Genomic DNA, 15,924 nt, shown 5'->3' with positions numbered 1-15,924 from the left:
CATTTTTTTAGGAGAAAACGTGCAAAGAATTAAAGCAGCAACTTCAAGTACAGACAGAAAGCACGCATAAGGAACAGAATGAACTGAAAAAGTCACTTGAAAAAGAGAAGGAGGTAAGATTTTTTTTCTATAACAAAAAATATGTAAAGCATAATAAGGTCTTTATATTTTCAAAATATTTTCACAATACTTAAGTCAAAAGAAGGTTTTTTCATTTGTGTTCTACCTACTACTAAAAAGTTTCAAGCTAGTTTAATAAAAGGCCCAAAATAAAAGATTATTATTAATAAAGATAGAAAATTGGGTCAACTAACTGTAGAGTTATAATTAGATAATCTAGATTAAGGAACATTACTATGGATAAAAAAAGTCTTAATAGATTTTCCATAGAAATGACATTTTAAGGGCTTTTTATTTCATGGACATTTATATTAATGGCATATTTGATAATGGTTTTATAACAATTCAGAGATTTTTCTATGATTAATGCTTCTTTTGTTCTCCATCAAAACAAACAAGCAAATGAGGAAATAAATGGGTATAATATATATTGTTATTCTCTGAAGACATACCTCTAGCAGCTAGAGTCCAGGCATGTAGCTTTCTAGAGATCAGATTTGATAAAGCAGCAAAACATGGTCCTGACAAGTCTTTAGTGTGATTGTGTTCTGGTTGTTGATTGAAAGAAGACACCTGTGCTTTATATGCCAGCCATGTAAGTGGCAAAATTATAGAGGTTTAATACCCAAGCTGTGAATCCAGATTGTGCAAATTTATATCCTGACTGTGCCAATTATTAGCTATGCTGTCTTGCCTTGCCTTCTTAGGCAGATGACTTGATCTCTCTGTGCTCCAGTTTCCTCAGCAGTAAGATGGGGCTAATAGTAGAATCTGTGTCATAGACTTATTGCGAGAAATAAATGGGTTAATATATTTCAAAGTGCTCAGAATACCAGCTGTAACAAAATAAATGGTCAAATGTTAGCTATTACTTTATTATTGGTTATCATAACATAATCATTATTAACACTACCTGACTCCTGTTTTGCACAAAAATATTTCCGTTTGTATTGGAGATAAGCTGAAGCATCCATATATAGCACTGAAACTTTTTCAAAAGTAACTTTGAATGGTCAGATGCTCAAATTAGGTTCTTAATGAAATATGCATAAAATATGTAAACATGACTTTGGTTGGACGGGTGAGAGGTAGTGTAGTTCACCTTGGCCACAGAGGAACCTCAGTGTGACTTCTATATGATATCTAATTTTGAACAGAAATATATCCTAGAAGATTGTTAAAATAAGGTAGTAGCAAAATATGCCTCAAATCTCTAAATGAGGAAACAATTGTGTGGTATAGTTTAGTGTCATCAGACAGATACTAAACATATTTGCCAAAAATTATCTTGGTTTTATCACAGTTAATATGAAGCTATCTTTTCTGATTCACTGGCCAACAGGCTCATTTAGCATTTTTTTAAAAAAATTATTTATTTTACTTTCTTTGGCCCCACTGTGCTGCTTGCAGGGATCTTAGTTCCCTGACCAGGGGTCGAACCCAGGCCTGGCAGTGAAAGCATCGAGTCCTAACCACTGGACTGTCAGGGAATGCAGTTAGCATTTTGAGAATATTCAAAACAGTAGACATTTCAGCAATCTAAAGATTGATGTTGATTTTCCCTTTTTCTATGATATAAGAGAACACTAATCTAGTTCATTTGCAAGCTCTATCCAAATGTATAAGTTAAAAAGGAAGGCAAGATTAAACAAATATTGGAGATTAATCCAGCATGTCATCCAGTAGTGAATAGTGTCAGTTATGAAAGCTCCATGAGGGTAGGGATTTTTCTTTTTGGTTTACTATTGATTATTTGTGGCCAATAGACTCAGTAGTTTCTACTTAGAGTAGTGCTTGGCATGAATAGGTACTCAATAAATGTGTGTTGCATGGATAAATGAACGCTAAACAGGTTTTATTTTCTTTTAGACTTCTCATCAGCTGAAGCTGGAGCTCAGTTCAATGCAGGGACAAGTCATACAGGCCCAGAATAGTTTAACACAAAAGGAAAAAGAAGAACAACAACTTCAGGGTAACATAAATGAGCTAAAGCAATTGACTGAACAGAAGAAAAAGCAAATTGAAGCACTCCAAGGAGAGGTTAAAATTGCTGTTTCACAGAAGGTAGTGATATATTTGTTTACTTTTTATGGGAAGAAAAACTTTGCAGTTAAGATAACAATATGATAGTAACACAGATGAGTTACAACGAAGAAAATTTTACATATGCTCAAATTTTTTTCTAAGTTAAATGTATAAATGCACTTAATTATATGACTAAATATCTATGTCTGGATTTCCATTCACTATAACCATGTTGTTAGATAATTCTTATTTGAAATTCTAGCACTAATCATTTGTTTGATAGGCATAAAACTACCTTTTTGTAAAATAAGATATAACTAACAATGTTAAGAGAATAATTTATACATTTCTAGTGTATTAGAAAATTTTACAGGAATTTAAAAATAAATTATCCTCATTAAGGGAATATAATCAAGAACAAAAATCATAAATTGAGATATATTTAAATATTCAGTAGTATAGGTTTCATATATTTATAATTGTTTGGTTTTTTAAGTTATAATGGTTTCCATTTCCAAACCTATCCTGATTTATTATTAAGCATCCGTTCTTCATCCTTAAGTATGTTTTTTTTTTTCTTTTGCGGTATGCGGGCCTCTAACTGTTGTGGCCTCTCCCGTTGCGGAGCAACAGGCTCCGGATGCGCAGGCTCAGCGGCCATGGCTCACGGGCCCAGCCGCTTTGCGACATGTGGGATCCTCCCAGACCGGGGCACGAACCCGTGTCCCCTGCATCGGCAGGCGGACTCTCAACCACTGCGCCACCAGGGAAGCCCCTTAAGTATGTTTTAATACTTGTCCAGACTAAGAGTTGATAAAAGTGGATTGAACTTAATATTGGAACAAAATGAGGTTTTCCCCACTGTTGATGTATGCATATTAATTAGTTCATGGAGTAGAAAGATATAAGATCCCTAGTATGTAAAACAAGCAAAATATGTCATGTTATTAATAGTTGGCTTGTCACATTACTAGAGGAAAAAAAAATTAACCCCACAAATACATATTTTATGTTGACCACTATTTTTATAACTATTATTATGGTTATTTTACAAAAGGGTAATTTTCTAATAACAGAAACAAGAGTAGACAAATTTGTCTATCCTTTTTTTGTGTGTGTTGTATATAATCATACATCAGGATATAATTATCATAGTATGTATTTTGTTCTATGATTTGATATCTTGAGGTCATTTTTTCCCAAAATCTATTAGCCTCATATTCAAGTTTTCCTTAGATATTCATTTTTATAACAGTATGACTTAGTAAATTAAAAAAAAACCAAACAACTATTTTTAGCATATTTTCTTTTTTATTAACTTATTAATTATAGTAAGATTTCTTCCAGATTTATGATTAATATATATTGCCTATACTTTGCATGGCTTTACTAGATGACACCTTAAGGATTTTGAGATTCAGAGGAAATGTTCTTATCAGTAGTTGTCTTACTTGGGACTGTTATAACAAAAATACCATAGACTTGGTGGTTAAAAAAATAAGCATTTATTTCTCACAGTTCCGGAGACTGGGAAGTTTAAGATAAAGGCACTGGCATATTGAATGTCTGGTGGGGGCCCACTTTCTGGCATGTGGACAGCTGTCTTCTTGCTGTATCCTTATATGCTGTATCCTTATATGACTGAGATTATCTCTTGTGTTTCTTCTTATAAGGGCACTAATCCCATTCACGAGGGCTCCACCCTCATGACCTCCCAAAGACTCCACATCCAAATACCATCACATTTGATCTAGGCTTCAACAAGAATTTGTCGGGGGGAGGGGGTGTCACAAACATTCATAGCAGTAGTTCACTTGTGTCAGTGGATGAATGCTAGAAAAAGGAACACCTTTAACCTCGGGTAGGACAGCATTTTGGGGGAGTGTTGGGTAGATAGCCAGTCTCTGTAAATTAGACTTGGGATTTGGAGTTACCTAGAGAATCACTGAAAGGCAAGAATTGTTTAGTTTTATTGAGGAGCAGTGTACTATCATGGAAAGAAGATAAATTTTAGAGGCAGGCAAATTTGAATTTAAATTCTGTGTGACACACATTAGGTTTATGGTCACAGGAAAGTGATCCATCTTTCTGGACTAAACAAAGTAGGGTCATAGAGTTGTAAAGGTTGAGATAATTTGAAGCAATTATACTTCAATAAAGATCTATTAAAAAAAAAAGATTGCGATAATGTATTTAAAGTACCTAGTACTGTGTGTGCCCAGTGCCATGTGGAAGCAAAATAGTTGTTGGATATTATATATAAGTGTAGCAAACTATGATCTAAGAGTGTCATTTTGCCTGGTAAACCATACAGTGATGGTCTCCGGAAACTTTTCACTGAGCCACAGTGAAATAGGAAAAACAAGGATAAAGTTTAAATGGGTATAGATGTGTATGAGTATACACACACAACACACACCCCATATATATCTATATCTACATCTATCTATCTATATGAAACACACATATACATACACTTTTTTAATGTGATTGTGATTGTTTGGGAGTCACAGGTAAATCCAGCAAGGCTATATAAGTCATCAGTTCCTGTACCAACCTTATTTGAAACCTAATGTGGGAATACAGAATGAATAGGATATGGCCCCTATTCTCAAGTAGCCTATAATTTAATGAGGAATCAGGTATGTAGGGAAAAAGAAAACTAGTAGAAAGGAGAATGAGAAAAATTAGAACTTAATGGAAATTTTGACTGGCTTTCTAGAGGAGCTAGCATTTGAACTGTGTCTTTGAAGACTATGCTAATTTTGAAAGATTAAACAAAAGAGGAAATTAGATATTTCAAAGGAGAGGAAACAATATTAGCAAAGTTTGCAAAACTTAAAAAAAATGTCGTTATAGAAGATTTGCTATTGGAATACCTTGTAAGTGGAGAAGTGAGGGGAGATAACGCTACAGAATTGGATGAAATCAGATCACAGTAGATATTGTATAGTTGTTTCCACTTTAAATTTTTAATATTGGAAGACTAAAGGTAAAAATCTTTAGAAGGGAGAAATGTAGTCAGACCTGTTTTAGAGCAAAAACTGATAAGCTTGTGAAGGATAAATTGTAAATGATTGACCCTCCTGTATTCTCCTTTGGAACTTTGGGTTTACTTCTGTTAAACCCATTATCAAGCTGTTACATTGATCTTTTTATTTTTTTATTTTCTTTTATTTAACTTAACCACTAATAGATTTGAATCCCTCAAAGTCAGAGAACTGTGTTTTCTAACAAATAAGCTATCAATGATTTTTAAAAAAATGAATGAATGAATCAGCCTGTCATTTAGAGTAAGTAAAATGAAGGCCCAAATATGAACCCAGAGGGCAATTATGATCAGTGTTGAGACTTTGTAGAGGGCTTATTTGAGCCATAAAGGTGATTGAAGAGAAAGAAAACTAGATTGTGGGGGGGAAAATGTTAAAGAAAAGAAGTAGTATTCTACCAAAAAAAAAAAAAATGCAGTGTAGTCTTCAACACGAAAAACAATGTCCAGGAATTCTTCATTGTGAAGACTCTAAATTGGAGGTAATGTGGGATGTTATCAGATAATGTGTGTGGTGATGAGCCCCCTTTCCTCTATAGGCAGTTAGCACTGCCTCCTGGCAATCTGCTTCCTAGCTCTCTTGAATCTATCCCCTTTTCTTATTTCCCAACTTCCACAGTCTTAGTCTAGGCTATTTTTTTCTCTTATGTGGACTATTATAAGAGTCTCTTAATGGATGTCGTGGGCTCTATTTGTCCACCTCCCATCTGTTTGTCATTTATTCATTCGAGAAACATTACTAGGCACCTATTCTGTGCCACGGACACAGTTCTAGGTGTTGGAGGTGTAGCTGTGAACAGACAAGGAACCTATTCTCATGGACTTAAACTTTCTTGGGGGGAAGAAACTTAAACAGGGTGATGTGAAAGACAGTGATGGGACAGAGTCCTACTAAAAGGTTGAGTGATCAAAGAAGCCCCTCTGAAGAGATTTGAGCTGATAACATGAAATACAAGAGCTATCCATATAGTGGTCGGGGCGGGACAACTAATGCAAAGATCTTAAGGCTAGAACAAGCTTGGTATTTTCTAAAAACGGAGACCAGTATAAGTTAAGTATAGTGGAGAGAGGAAGAGTAATATGCGATGAGCTCAGAGAAGTAGACAGGGGTAAAGGCATAAACATAGAAACTTGAAGATTATAATCTTGAAGATTATATATCTTGAAGATAACAATGATGTATTTTGTTCAAAGGATAATTAGAATCGATTAGGAGATTTTTGAGCAGAGAATGGTGGGATCTGACTAAAGGGACATAAAGGAGCAAGCAGGAAAGGCATTGAAAAACTATTGCAGTAGTCTAGAAAGTACAAGATGCTGGCATGAACTAAAGTGTTAGCAGTGGATGATTTGGGAATATCTTTTGTAAGCTGAGTCATCAGGACTTGCTGATAGGTTAGATGGTGAGAGATGATGGAAAGAGGAGTCTAGAATAATTCTAGGTTTGTGGCTTGTACAAGTGGATAGATGGCCATATTTACTGGGGGAAGTAGCATGTTTTTGAGGAGCAGGGTTGCTGTCAGGGATCAAGATTTCTACTTGAGATAGATATCTATCAATCACTCAAGTGAAGATGTCAGGGAAGTACTTGGATATAATGAGCCCAGAGTTCAGGCAGAGAGGTTGGAGCTAGAGACATAAATTCAGGAGTCAGTTGTAAATAAACAATATTTTTTAAAATATTTAACTTAACAAGGATTTATTCACAGGAATACTTGTAAGTAGAGAAAAATAACAGAAAAGCTAAACAAATGAAATGAAGAGGATCCAAACCAACTTTCACTTTGTAGCTTTTTAATTGCACCCTGTGTGCATATATCTAGGGCACAGAGGGCCACCAACATACGCCAATACAGTGTAGGAACCCTGCGTTACGTCCATTAACTTAAACATATATTTAAGATCATGCTTTGAACAAAAAAAGAAAGCTTAGAAGGCAATATGTTGAGTGGGAATAAACATTGAAATATAGCAATCATGTCTTCAACTTCTACAATTATCTTTATGTGCCAACTAACACTTAGGCAGCCTCTTACAGATCTTTTACCATGTAATTTAAGTTTTAGAAGTTTTGATAAAATCACTAGTAATATATAACCATGCAGAAACCACATCACACTGACAGCACAGAGGCAAAGATTTTGCACAGATCTATCTGCTTTCCACATTGTGCAGTTTACACACAATACAATATCAGTCTTATTCCTAACAGATCCTAAAAAAGATATTTCAAGGCCTAGCTGTAAACTACAGTACTTTATATCTATATTCTTAATAAAAATGGGTCTAGTTGGGATCTTCTAAATAGAGACTGTATATAGAATAAAAGAGGGCTAGAGACTGAACCCTGGGGTCACACAGTATTGAGAGATCAAACAAGAGAGGAGCTAGTAAAAGATTTTAAGATGGAATGACCAGTGAGGTAGGAGGAGAACCTAAAACACAAGATGTCCTGGAAACCAGGTTGAAGAATGTTTCTAGGAGGGGGCATCATCAACTGTTTGAAGGACTGCTGGGATGTTCAATGAGATGTGGGCAAGGACATGAATATTGGATTTTGGAACAAGGGGGTCGCTGATGACTTCAACAGCAGTTTCATTGAAGTGTATTTATTTTAAAAGCCAAGTACTGCTTTTCATGCTATGCTTACATATATTTTATTTATGTCATAATTTGTGCATATCTCCTGAACCTTCTTAAAGACTGAAGGTTTAGAGTTTAGAGGAGTTGCACCTTTGCAACATTTTCTTCTCTTCTTCTGCCTTGATGTTAATAAAGATGACCTGTAGAAATTTCTTGTTATTCTTGAATTTCAAGGAGTAGAAACAGTATACTTCAACTTAGTAATGGCTTTTTAATTACTTCGTGTAGAAATTTCCCATAGTTCAAGCTTAAATTATATCATTTTTTAAAGCATGCAGCACTGTATCTTCCATCAGGATGTAGTTGTTACTTTCAGTCTCCTGAGACCTTGGTACTTGGGATTCTCAGTGAAATTCTTCTTTCTTTATTTAATTGCTGTTTCATTTTTTGTCTTTTAAATTAGGACTTGTTGAATTTTGTAATTCTTTAATTTTGTAACTATAAGGTAAGTTACACTTTATTAAAGTAGAATTTTAGGGCATAACTACAATTCAGTTTGTTCTTAGGAATCTTAGTTGTGTGGATTTCATTCTATATTTGTAACTGGTTTTTGGTATGCATACTGTTTTAAAAAACTATTGTATGTTTCAGACAGAACTTGAGAATAAACTACAGCAGCAGTCAACACAAGCAGCACAGGAACTTGCAGCAGAGAAACAGAAAATATCAGTGTTACAAAATACCTATGAAAAAAGTCAGGAAAGTCTAAAACAGCTTCAGTCTGATTTCTATGGGAAGGAATCTGAACTTCTTGCCACAAGGCAAGATCTTAAGGTATAGTGAACTATATTATATGATAAAAACCAATAAGTTGTTTATAGACATTCATTAAATGATTGATTTGAACACAAATGGGCACAGGAATGTTAGTATTTGTGGAATATCATGCTTCTTTTCTGTTGAATTATTATATTTGGAGAAACATGCTTTTTAAATTGTTTTATATAACAAAATATATATGTAAATACAGGCATTTAAAAATAACATCTTTAATAGAAATAATTTGGAAATTGTTAATTGCTACATTGGCTTATCTAAGGACTTTGCTGCCTTTATATAAAAAAAATAACTTTTAAAACGGACTGCTGTTAAAAAAATCTAAGGAGTTTTTTATTTTTTTGCGGTATGCGGGCCTCCCACTGCTGTGGCGTCTCCCATTGCGGAGCACAGGCACCGGACGCGCAGGCTCAGCGGCCATGCCTCACGGGCCCAGTCGCTCCGCGGCATGTGGGATCCTCCCGGACCGGGGCACAAACCCGCGTCCCCTGCGTCGGCAGGCGGACCGCCACCAGGGAAGCCCTAAAAAAAATCTGAGGAGTTTTAAATGTAAACCACTTGTGAAAATGCAAGCAGTTTTACTGTTGCTTGTCAAACAATATTAACTTCAGTTTTATATATTAGTCAACTTCCCAAGACTACTGGAATGCATAATGATTAAAATTAGATTATAGCTCAAAGTAAACTTAACCTTAATTATCTAAACATATATGGATATTCTGTCCTCGGCAATACTGTTTGATTAAAGTATCATTTTTACTAAAATGAAGGCTATGGAAATAGGGTAAACAATTTTTATGTAGCATTAAGGTATCAATTCTCTAAGTGAAATGGAACATTTGTATTCTCTCGCAGAAGAGTTAGACATTTCTTTTTTTTTTTTTTTTTTTTTTTTTGCGGTACGCGGGCCTCTCACTGTTGTGGCGTCTCCCGTTGCGGAGCACAGGCTCCGGACACGCAGGCTCAGCGGCCATAGCTCCCGGGCCCAGCCGCTCTGCGGCACATGGGATCTTCCCGGACCGGGGCACGAACCCGTGTCCCCTGCGTTGGCAGGCAGACTCTCAACCACTGTGCCACCAGGGAAGCCCCGGCCATTTCTCTTTTTTGTCATAGTGAAATAGTATGCTTTTTGATTCTTTCCTATGTTTGGATTTTTGTTTCTTAATTTAAAATGCCTTATTGAAAAGTTCTGTTGAAAATCACAGAATATTTTTATATATAATATACATAAATATGCTATGTCACTTTATTCATAGGCTGCTATAGGGAAGGCTTTATGAAGGAGGTAGGACTTGACCAGGTCCTGAAGGATATAAGAATTTGAATACACAGACAGTCCTGAGAAAGATCAGTTCACTCAGGGGCACATTTGAGAAAAGGTGCAGCAGTGGGAACCAGCAAAGCCAGGAGGCAGTCACCATAATTGTCTTGCTAGAGTGCTGGTTTGTGTTTGGAAGTTAAAGTTAAAAAGGTTGGGATCAAACTGTGAGGTATCTTAGATGCCTAGCAAGGACGACTGACTGGACTTTATATTGGGTTGCGGGGGGGATGAAGAGTCTAAGCAGAGGAATAAAATGAAGAAGGTATAATTTAGGCAACAACCTGGAACTGGTTTATAGATAGCAGCTTGGTTTGGATCTGACGTAAACTAGTGCTGGGGAGATTAGTTAAGAGGCTATCTCCCTTCCTTCCTCCATAAACTCCAGTAATCTAGCTGTGAGCTGATTAGAACTGGAGTTAAAGAGGATGGAACAGAAGAGATTAATGGGAGAGAGAATATGAAACAAAAGGGCATTTCAAAACGTACAGGGTGCAAGGAAGTGAAGGAATCAGTGGTGACTAATGATCTGACAAACAGGAGACTGGGTAAAAGAATTTTCATAGGGCCAACAGTAGATATTATATATATATATATAGTTCACAATTAGCAAGAGTTCTTTAAAAAAAATACCACCTGACATTTAGAAAGTGTCTTACTTCCTATATTCTCTAAGTAGCTTTAAATTATTATTAGCTTTCCTTTACAATACTGTTGCAAGTCAGGGAGGGTTTGTGGAAGAGTTTGGACTTTATCCTAAAGGCAGGAGGGAACCACTGAAAGGATGTGCTCGGATTTGTATTTTAGGCCAATAAGTGGCTGCAGGAGAAGGAATGGATTGTAGGGGAACGTGGCTGAACGTTGGGATGAGAGAGGAGACTTTGTGGTAGTCCAAGTGCGGATGGTGACAGCTCGGGCTGGTAGTAGTAAGGATGCAGAATGTGCATGAATTCCAAGGACACTGAGGTGATAGAGAAGATGAAACCTAATGACTGAGTAGAAGTTCTGTAGAAATCACGTTTTTTCTTCATATGGATGTATTATTTACCCAAGAGCATAACACAGTAATAAGACTTAGATCTTTTAAATCAGTATTTTTTTCATTAAGCCAACAATTATTTTTATTATGCCCGAAAGCTACATCATGTTCTAATTTTATACACAAAAGAAAAATTCAAATGTAAACATGGGCAAGAAGAGAAAGACAGAGGGATAAGGCTGTTGTGGAGTTTAACAACTGTTGAGAGGCCATGGATAGACTCTCTCTTCAAAGCTTCCTTTTGCAGATGAAACTGAGGCCCTGCTTGATTAGTGACAGGCCTAGTGTTTGCACAATAACAGAACGATGATTGGATCTCAGCTCTTCTGATTCATAGCCCTTTTTTAAAAAAATTAATTAATTAATTTGGCTGTGTTGGGTCATCGTTGCTGTGCGTGGGCTTTTCTCTAGTTGTGGTGAGCGGGGGTACTCTTCCTTGCGATGCGCGGGCTTCTCATTGCGGCAGCTTCTCTTGTTGCGGAGCGTGGGCTCTAGGCGCTTGGGCTTCAGTAGTTGGCACACAGGCTCAGCAGTTGTGGCTCTAAGTCTCTAGAGTGCAGGCTCAGTAGTTGTGGTGCACGGGCTTAGTTGCTCTGCAGCATGTGGGATCTTCCCGGACCAGGGCTCGAACCCATGTCCTCTGCATTGGCAGGCAGATTCTTAACCACTATGCCACTGGGGAAGACCAGTAGCCCTTTATTGTTTTACCATCATTTCACTAGAATTTTTTTTATAAAATAGGATATTGACAAATATAAAATAGGATATTGAAATTTTTTAATAAAATAGGATATTGACAAATTTTTATAAAATAGGATATTGACAAAATATCCTGTTTTATTTTTTTATGAAATAGGATATTTGGACGTTAATCCTTCCAAAATGACAGGTAGCTGAACTACTTAATTTTTTAAAAAAGAAATTCCTAGGAAAGTTCAAATAATATTTATAATAGGCCAGAATAATGGATCAGCCATTCTTTTGCTTCAGTGACTATTATATGACCTTATGTATAAGAGAGAAAGGGAGACGTTCAGAACCTTGTAACATGACACGTAAGTCAAGGCTGCCATCTGTGGGCTGATAGTGTATACCAAGACACCAGTAGAATGCAAGACCAGCTGGCTTGATCTATGCCTTTAGCCCCATCTGCTGGATTATTTATGAAATACTAAAATTTGTTGACTGTATATTTCAAACTGGCTATGCTGTGTGCTATTCTTTGTTTTCCAGGAAAGGTAGAAGTGGCGTTTAACTGTAAATTTTGCACCCTCAGTGAAGTGAAAATTCTAGGATAAAAAGTTTAGAATTAAATGTAAATCTTCTTAGCCTAGTACTGTTCGTTATGTCATTTCATCAAACATCAAGAAAAAATAATAACTAAAAATTTTAAAGTTTTATTTTGAAAGAGAAAAGAGAAAAATTGTTGAACAGACCCCCCCCCCCCAAAAAAAAAACCCACCAATAGCTACCACAGAACAGTGTAGAAAATCTTTTTCTTTGCTACATTACTATAATGTGATTGGGGTATTCAGGATCAGGGTTGGTACTTGATATACTCAGAGATTTGCTTATTCCAGTAGCAGTGGGTGGGTTAAAGATAGCCCCAGTAAACCATCTAATGGAAGAGGGAGTTCTCCAAGGGAAAAGATGCTGAGCAGATGAAAATAATATAGTCTGAAGCAAGAAAGATAAAAGGAAAATTTGAAACGGCAGTATACTGCTGAATGACATAGATGAATATTCAGAGGCAAGGTAGAACAACATGTCTTGGCTCAGAAAATAGTGCAGATTTTGAACTTGACTTTAAAGATTTAGTCACTAGGATTTTGTGAGTTCAGAATTTTATAGGCTGTTATTTAAACCATGGGCATTTTGGAATTCTGTGGTCAGAGATTGGGGGTGTTCTTGCTTTTAGGCTCTAGCAAGTGTTGGTATTCTTTAGCATTAGATCAGGACCTCTGTTACCGAATTACAATTGCTATAGACAGCATGGGCTAGGCTTTGTCAAATTTTATTCTTTTTCTATGAAATCACTCTCACCTTTTGTGATACTTAGGTCAGTTCCGACATGCCCACAAAGCCTTCTTTAAACATTCCACAGAGAATACACTCACACTCGTTTTTCTGTGCATTTGGCACATAGCAAATGCTCTAATACCCTGTACAACTTCCATTTTATACCCTGGTTCTGTTTTCCAGGCTATATGGTCAGCTTCTTTAAGTCCAGGACCATCTTTTACCCTCCTGTCTACCTTAGTAGTATACTCAATTAAAGCTTAGCTGCTTGATTAGTAAAGGACTAGATGACTTTAAGTCTTTTCCAAAAAGGAAGTCTTACAGTTTTTAGTGTTCTACTGGAAACTATTGAAAATGGAAATTTGATTTATATCAGAAAAGACTTCTGAACCGGGTTATTTGTAAGGAATAATCTCTTTCAGGAAGCTTAAGTAAAGCCCTTTAAATAAGGTTTTCATTTATTCATTTATTTTTCATCGATTCTTTATCAAATGCTTACTGTAGCCAAGCCTAGATAGCAGTGATTCCTCCTGAATTGTATCTTCTGCCTTTTTTTCCAAAGAAACTGTATCTCCAGAATAAGAAAGATAAACAACTTCTAGATGGTGGAAGAGCATCTTAGAGTTATTTCCCTTAGCAGCTGAGAGTGGCAAGGTTCCTGCCATTTTCCATTCCCCACCTGTTACCATATCCACCTCCAAATCAAAACCTAATGAGTCAAAAAGTTGCTGTTTCCCCCAGCTTCAGCTTCTTGAAATATTTGGGCCTTCGAACAGTTAGTAACTATGGACTGTGTTAACTGACAGAGCTACTTCTACCACACAGATGAGAAGTTAAGAGGATGGGGGTGATGGCCTTGTTAGAAGTAGAGCCTCAGATGTCTGGTTGACTTTACTCTTTTAGTTCACTTAATCAGGTTGGCAGATTAGAAATACATTTTTTCCCCCAAGACAAAAATCCCTTTCTATTTATTAAATAAACCTTTTAGCGTGTCAAGGGCCATCATAGATCCTACAAAACATGTATGCATATATGTCACGTTTAACTATCTTTTTAAATTGCTTTCTTCCCATGTCTCCCCATATCTTCTCATTATGTATATGTTCTCTGAGTGTGTTTGATATGGTTCCTACTTATTTGATATTCTTCGTATCACTTAGCTAGTAAATACAGATTATTTCTAAAGCTTTGGAATTGCTTCCGTTTTATTATTTTATACTTGCCTACGGAAAATACTACAAGTATTTTGCATAGGCAAGAGAGTTAGTTATCTAGCATTCTTTCTCTTTTACATCATCTTACTGAAGGGCATAACATACTATTTTTTTTAATTTAACTTTTTTAACATCTTTATTGGAGTTATAATTGCTTTACAATGTTGTGTTAGTTTCTGCTGTATAACAAAGTGAATCAGCTATACATATATCCCCATATCTCCTCCCTCTTGCGTCTCCCTCCCACCCTCCCTATCCCCCCCACTAGGTGGTCACAAAGCACCGACCTGATCTCCCTGTGCTATGTGGCTGCTTCCCACTAACTATCAATTTTACATTTGGTAGTGTATATATGTCCATGCCACTCTCTCACTTTGTCCCAGCTTACCCTTCCCCCTCCCCATATCCTCAAGTCCATTCTCTATGTCTGCGTCTTTATTCCTGTCCTGCCCCTAGGTTCATCAGAACTATTTTTTTTAGATGCCATATATATGTGTTAGCATACGGTATTTGTTTTTCTCTTTTTGACTTCACTTTGTATGACAGACTCTAGGTCCATCCACCTCACTAATAACTCAATTTTGTTTCTTTTTATGGCTGAGTAATACTCCATTGTATATATGTACCACATCTTCTTTATCCATTCATCTGTCGATGGACACTTAGGTTGCTTCCATGTCCTGGCTATCCTAAACAGTCTTGCAATGAACATTGTGGTACATGTCTCTTTTTGAATTATGGTTTTCTCAGGGTATATGCCCAGTAGTGGGATTGCTGGGTCATATGGTAGTTCTGTTTTTTTAAGGACCTCCATACTGTTCTCCATAGTGGCTGTATCAATTTACATTCCCACCAACAGTGCAAGGGGGTTCCCTTTTCTCCACACCCTCTCCAGCATTTATTGTTTGTAGATTTTATGATGATGGCCATTCTGACTGGTGTGAGGTGATACCTCATTGTAGTTCTGATTTGCATTTCTCTAATGATTAGTGGTGTTGAGCATCCTTTCATGTGTTTATTGGCAATCTGTATATCTTTGGAGAAATGTCTGTTTAGGTCTTCTGCCCATTTACTATCTTTTTAAAGTATATTACTTTCCACTATGCTATGCATAACTTATGTATAACTGTTAACTATTATGTTTCTGTTGAAATTTGCCAAAAAATGACATAATAATTTGGGGAAATTGTTTTTATAAGTCTGTAGAAGAGAAGCTTTCTCTAGCACAGGAGGACTTGATTTCAAATAGAAATCAAATTGGAAACCAAAATAAATTGATTCAAGAACTGAAGACCACCAAGGCTACTTTGGAGCAAGATTTAGCAAAGAAAGAACAGCAATTGAAGGAGCAGAGTAAAGCACTACAGGATATACAGAAAGAAAAGGTATTTTATTTTCTGACTAAATCTAGAATCTTAGTATTTAAAATTAAGAACCAGCTTTTTCTAAAGGTAAGTAGGGGTGTATTTTATATAAATGATGCTAAGTTATAAAGTTGAAAGCATTGTATTATGACCAGTACGTTTAAAGATCAGTTAAAATTTTATATGAATGAGAAATTCAAATTCTAGGAAACAGTTTTTGGTTTCATAATTGAAATTTTATATTTCCATCAGCTGATATTATTCTGAAGTGTACAGTTCCTGAAGTTCTTGGTATATTTTATTTGTGCAGTTCCTGAATTATGTGTTTTTTTATTTTTTGCTGCACTGTGTGGCTT

General features: G+C 36.1%; 2 protein-coding genes across 5 annotated transcripts in view; one reads left to right on the top strand and one right to left on the bottom strand.

Annotated features, from left to right (window-relative positions):
• Nucleotides 1–15,924, top strand: part of EEA1 (early endosome antigen 1) — a 137,923-nt gene that overhangs the window by 113,385 nt on the left and 8,614 nt on the right. For all 4 annotated transcript variants that reach the window (XM_027107179.1, XM_027107178.1, XM_027107180.1 and 1 more), the window contains 4 exons: nt 12–113; nt 1,990–2,184; nt 8,429–8,611; nt 15,404–15,589. In XM_027107179.1, coding sequence (XP_026962980.1) covers nt 12–113; nt 1,990–2,184; nt 8,429–8,611; nt 15,404–15,589 — 666 coding nt within the window. The remainder of the gene's footprint in view (nt 1–11; nt 114–1,989; nt 2,185–8,428; nt 8,612–15,403; nt 15,590–15,924) is intronic.
• PLEKHG7 (pleckstrin homology and RhoGEF domain containing G7) overlaps nt 11,558–15,924 on the bottom strand; it is a 76,185-nt gene continuing 71,818 nt past the window's right edge. The window contains 1 exon segment of the mRNA XM_027108219.1: nt 11,558–12,260. The gene's annotated coding sequence lies outside the window, so the exon portion shown is untranslated.

Source organism: Aethalodelphis obliquidens, unplaced genomic scaffold (assembly GCF_003676395.1).
Source record: "Aethalodelphis obliquidens isolate GAN/ISIS:26980383/991018 unplaced genomic scaffold, ASM367639v1 scaffold8, whole genome shotgun sequence".
NCBI lineage: Eukaryota > Metazoa > Chordata > Mammalia > Artiodactyla > Delphinidae > Aethalodelphis > Aethalodelphis obliquidens.
The sequence above is the reverse complement of the archived record's forward strand: the minus strand, read 5'-3'. Positions and strand labels throughout refer to the sequence as shown.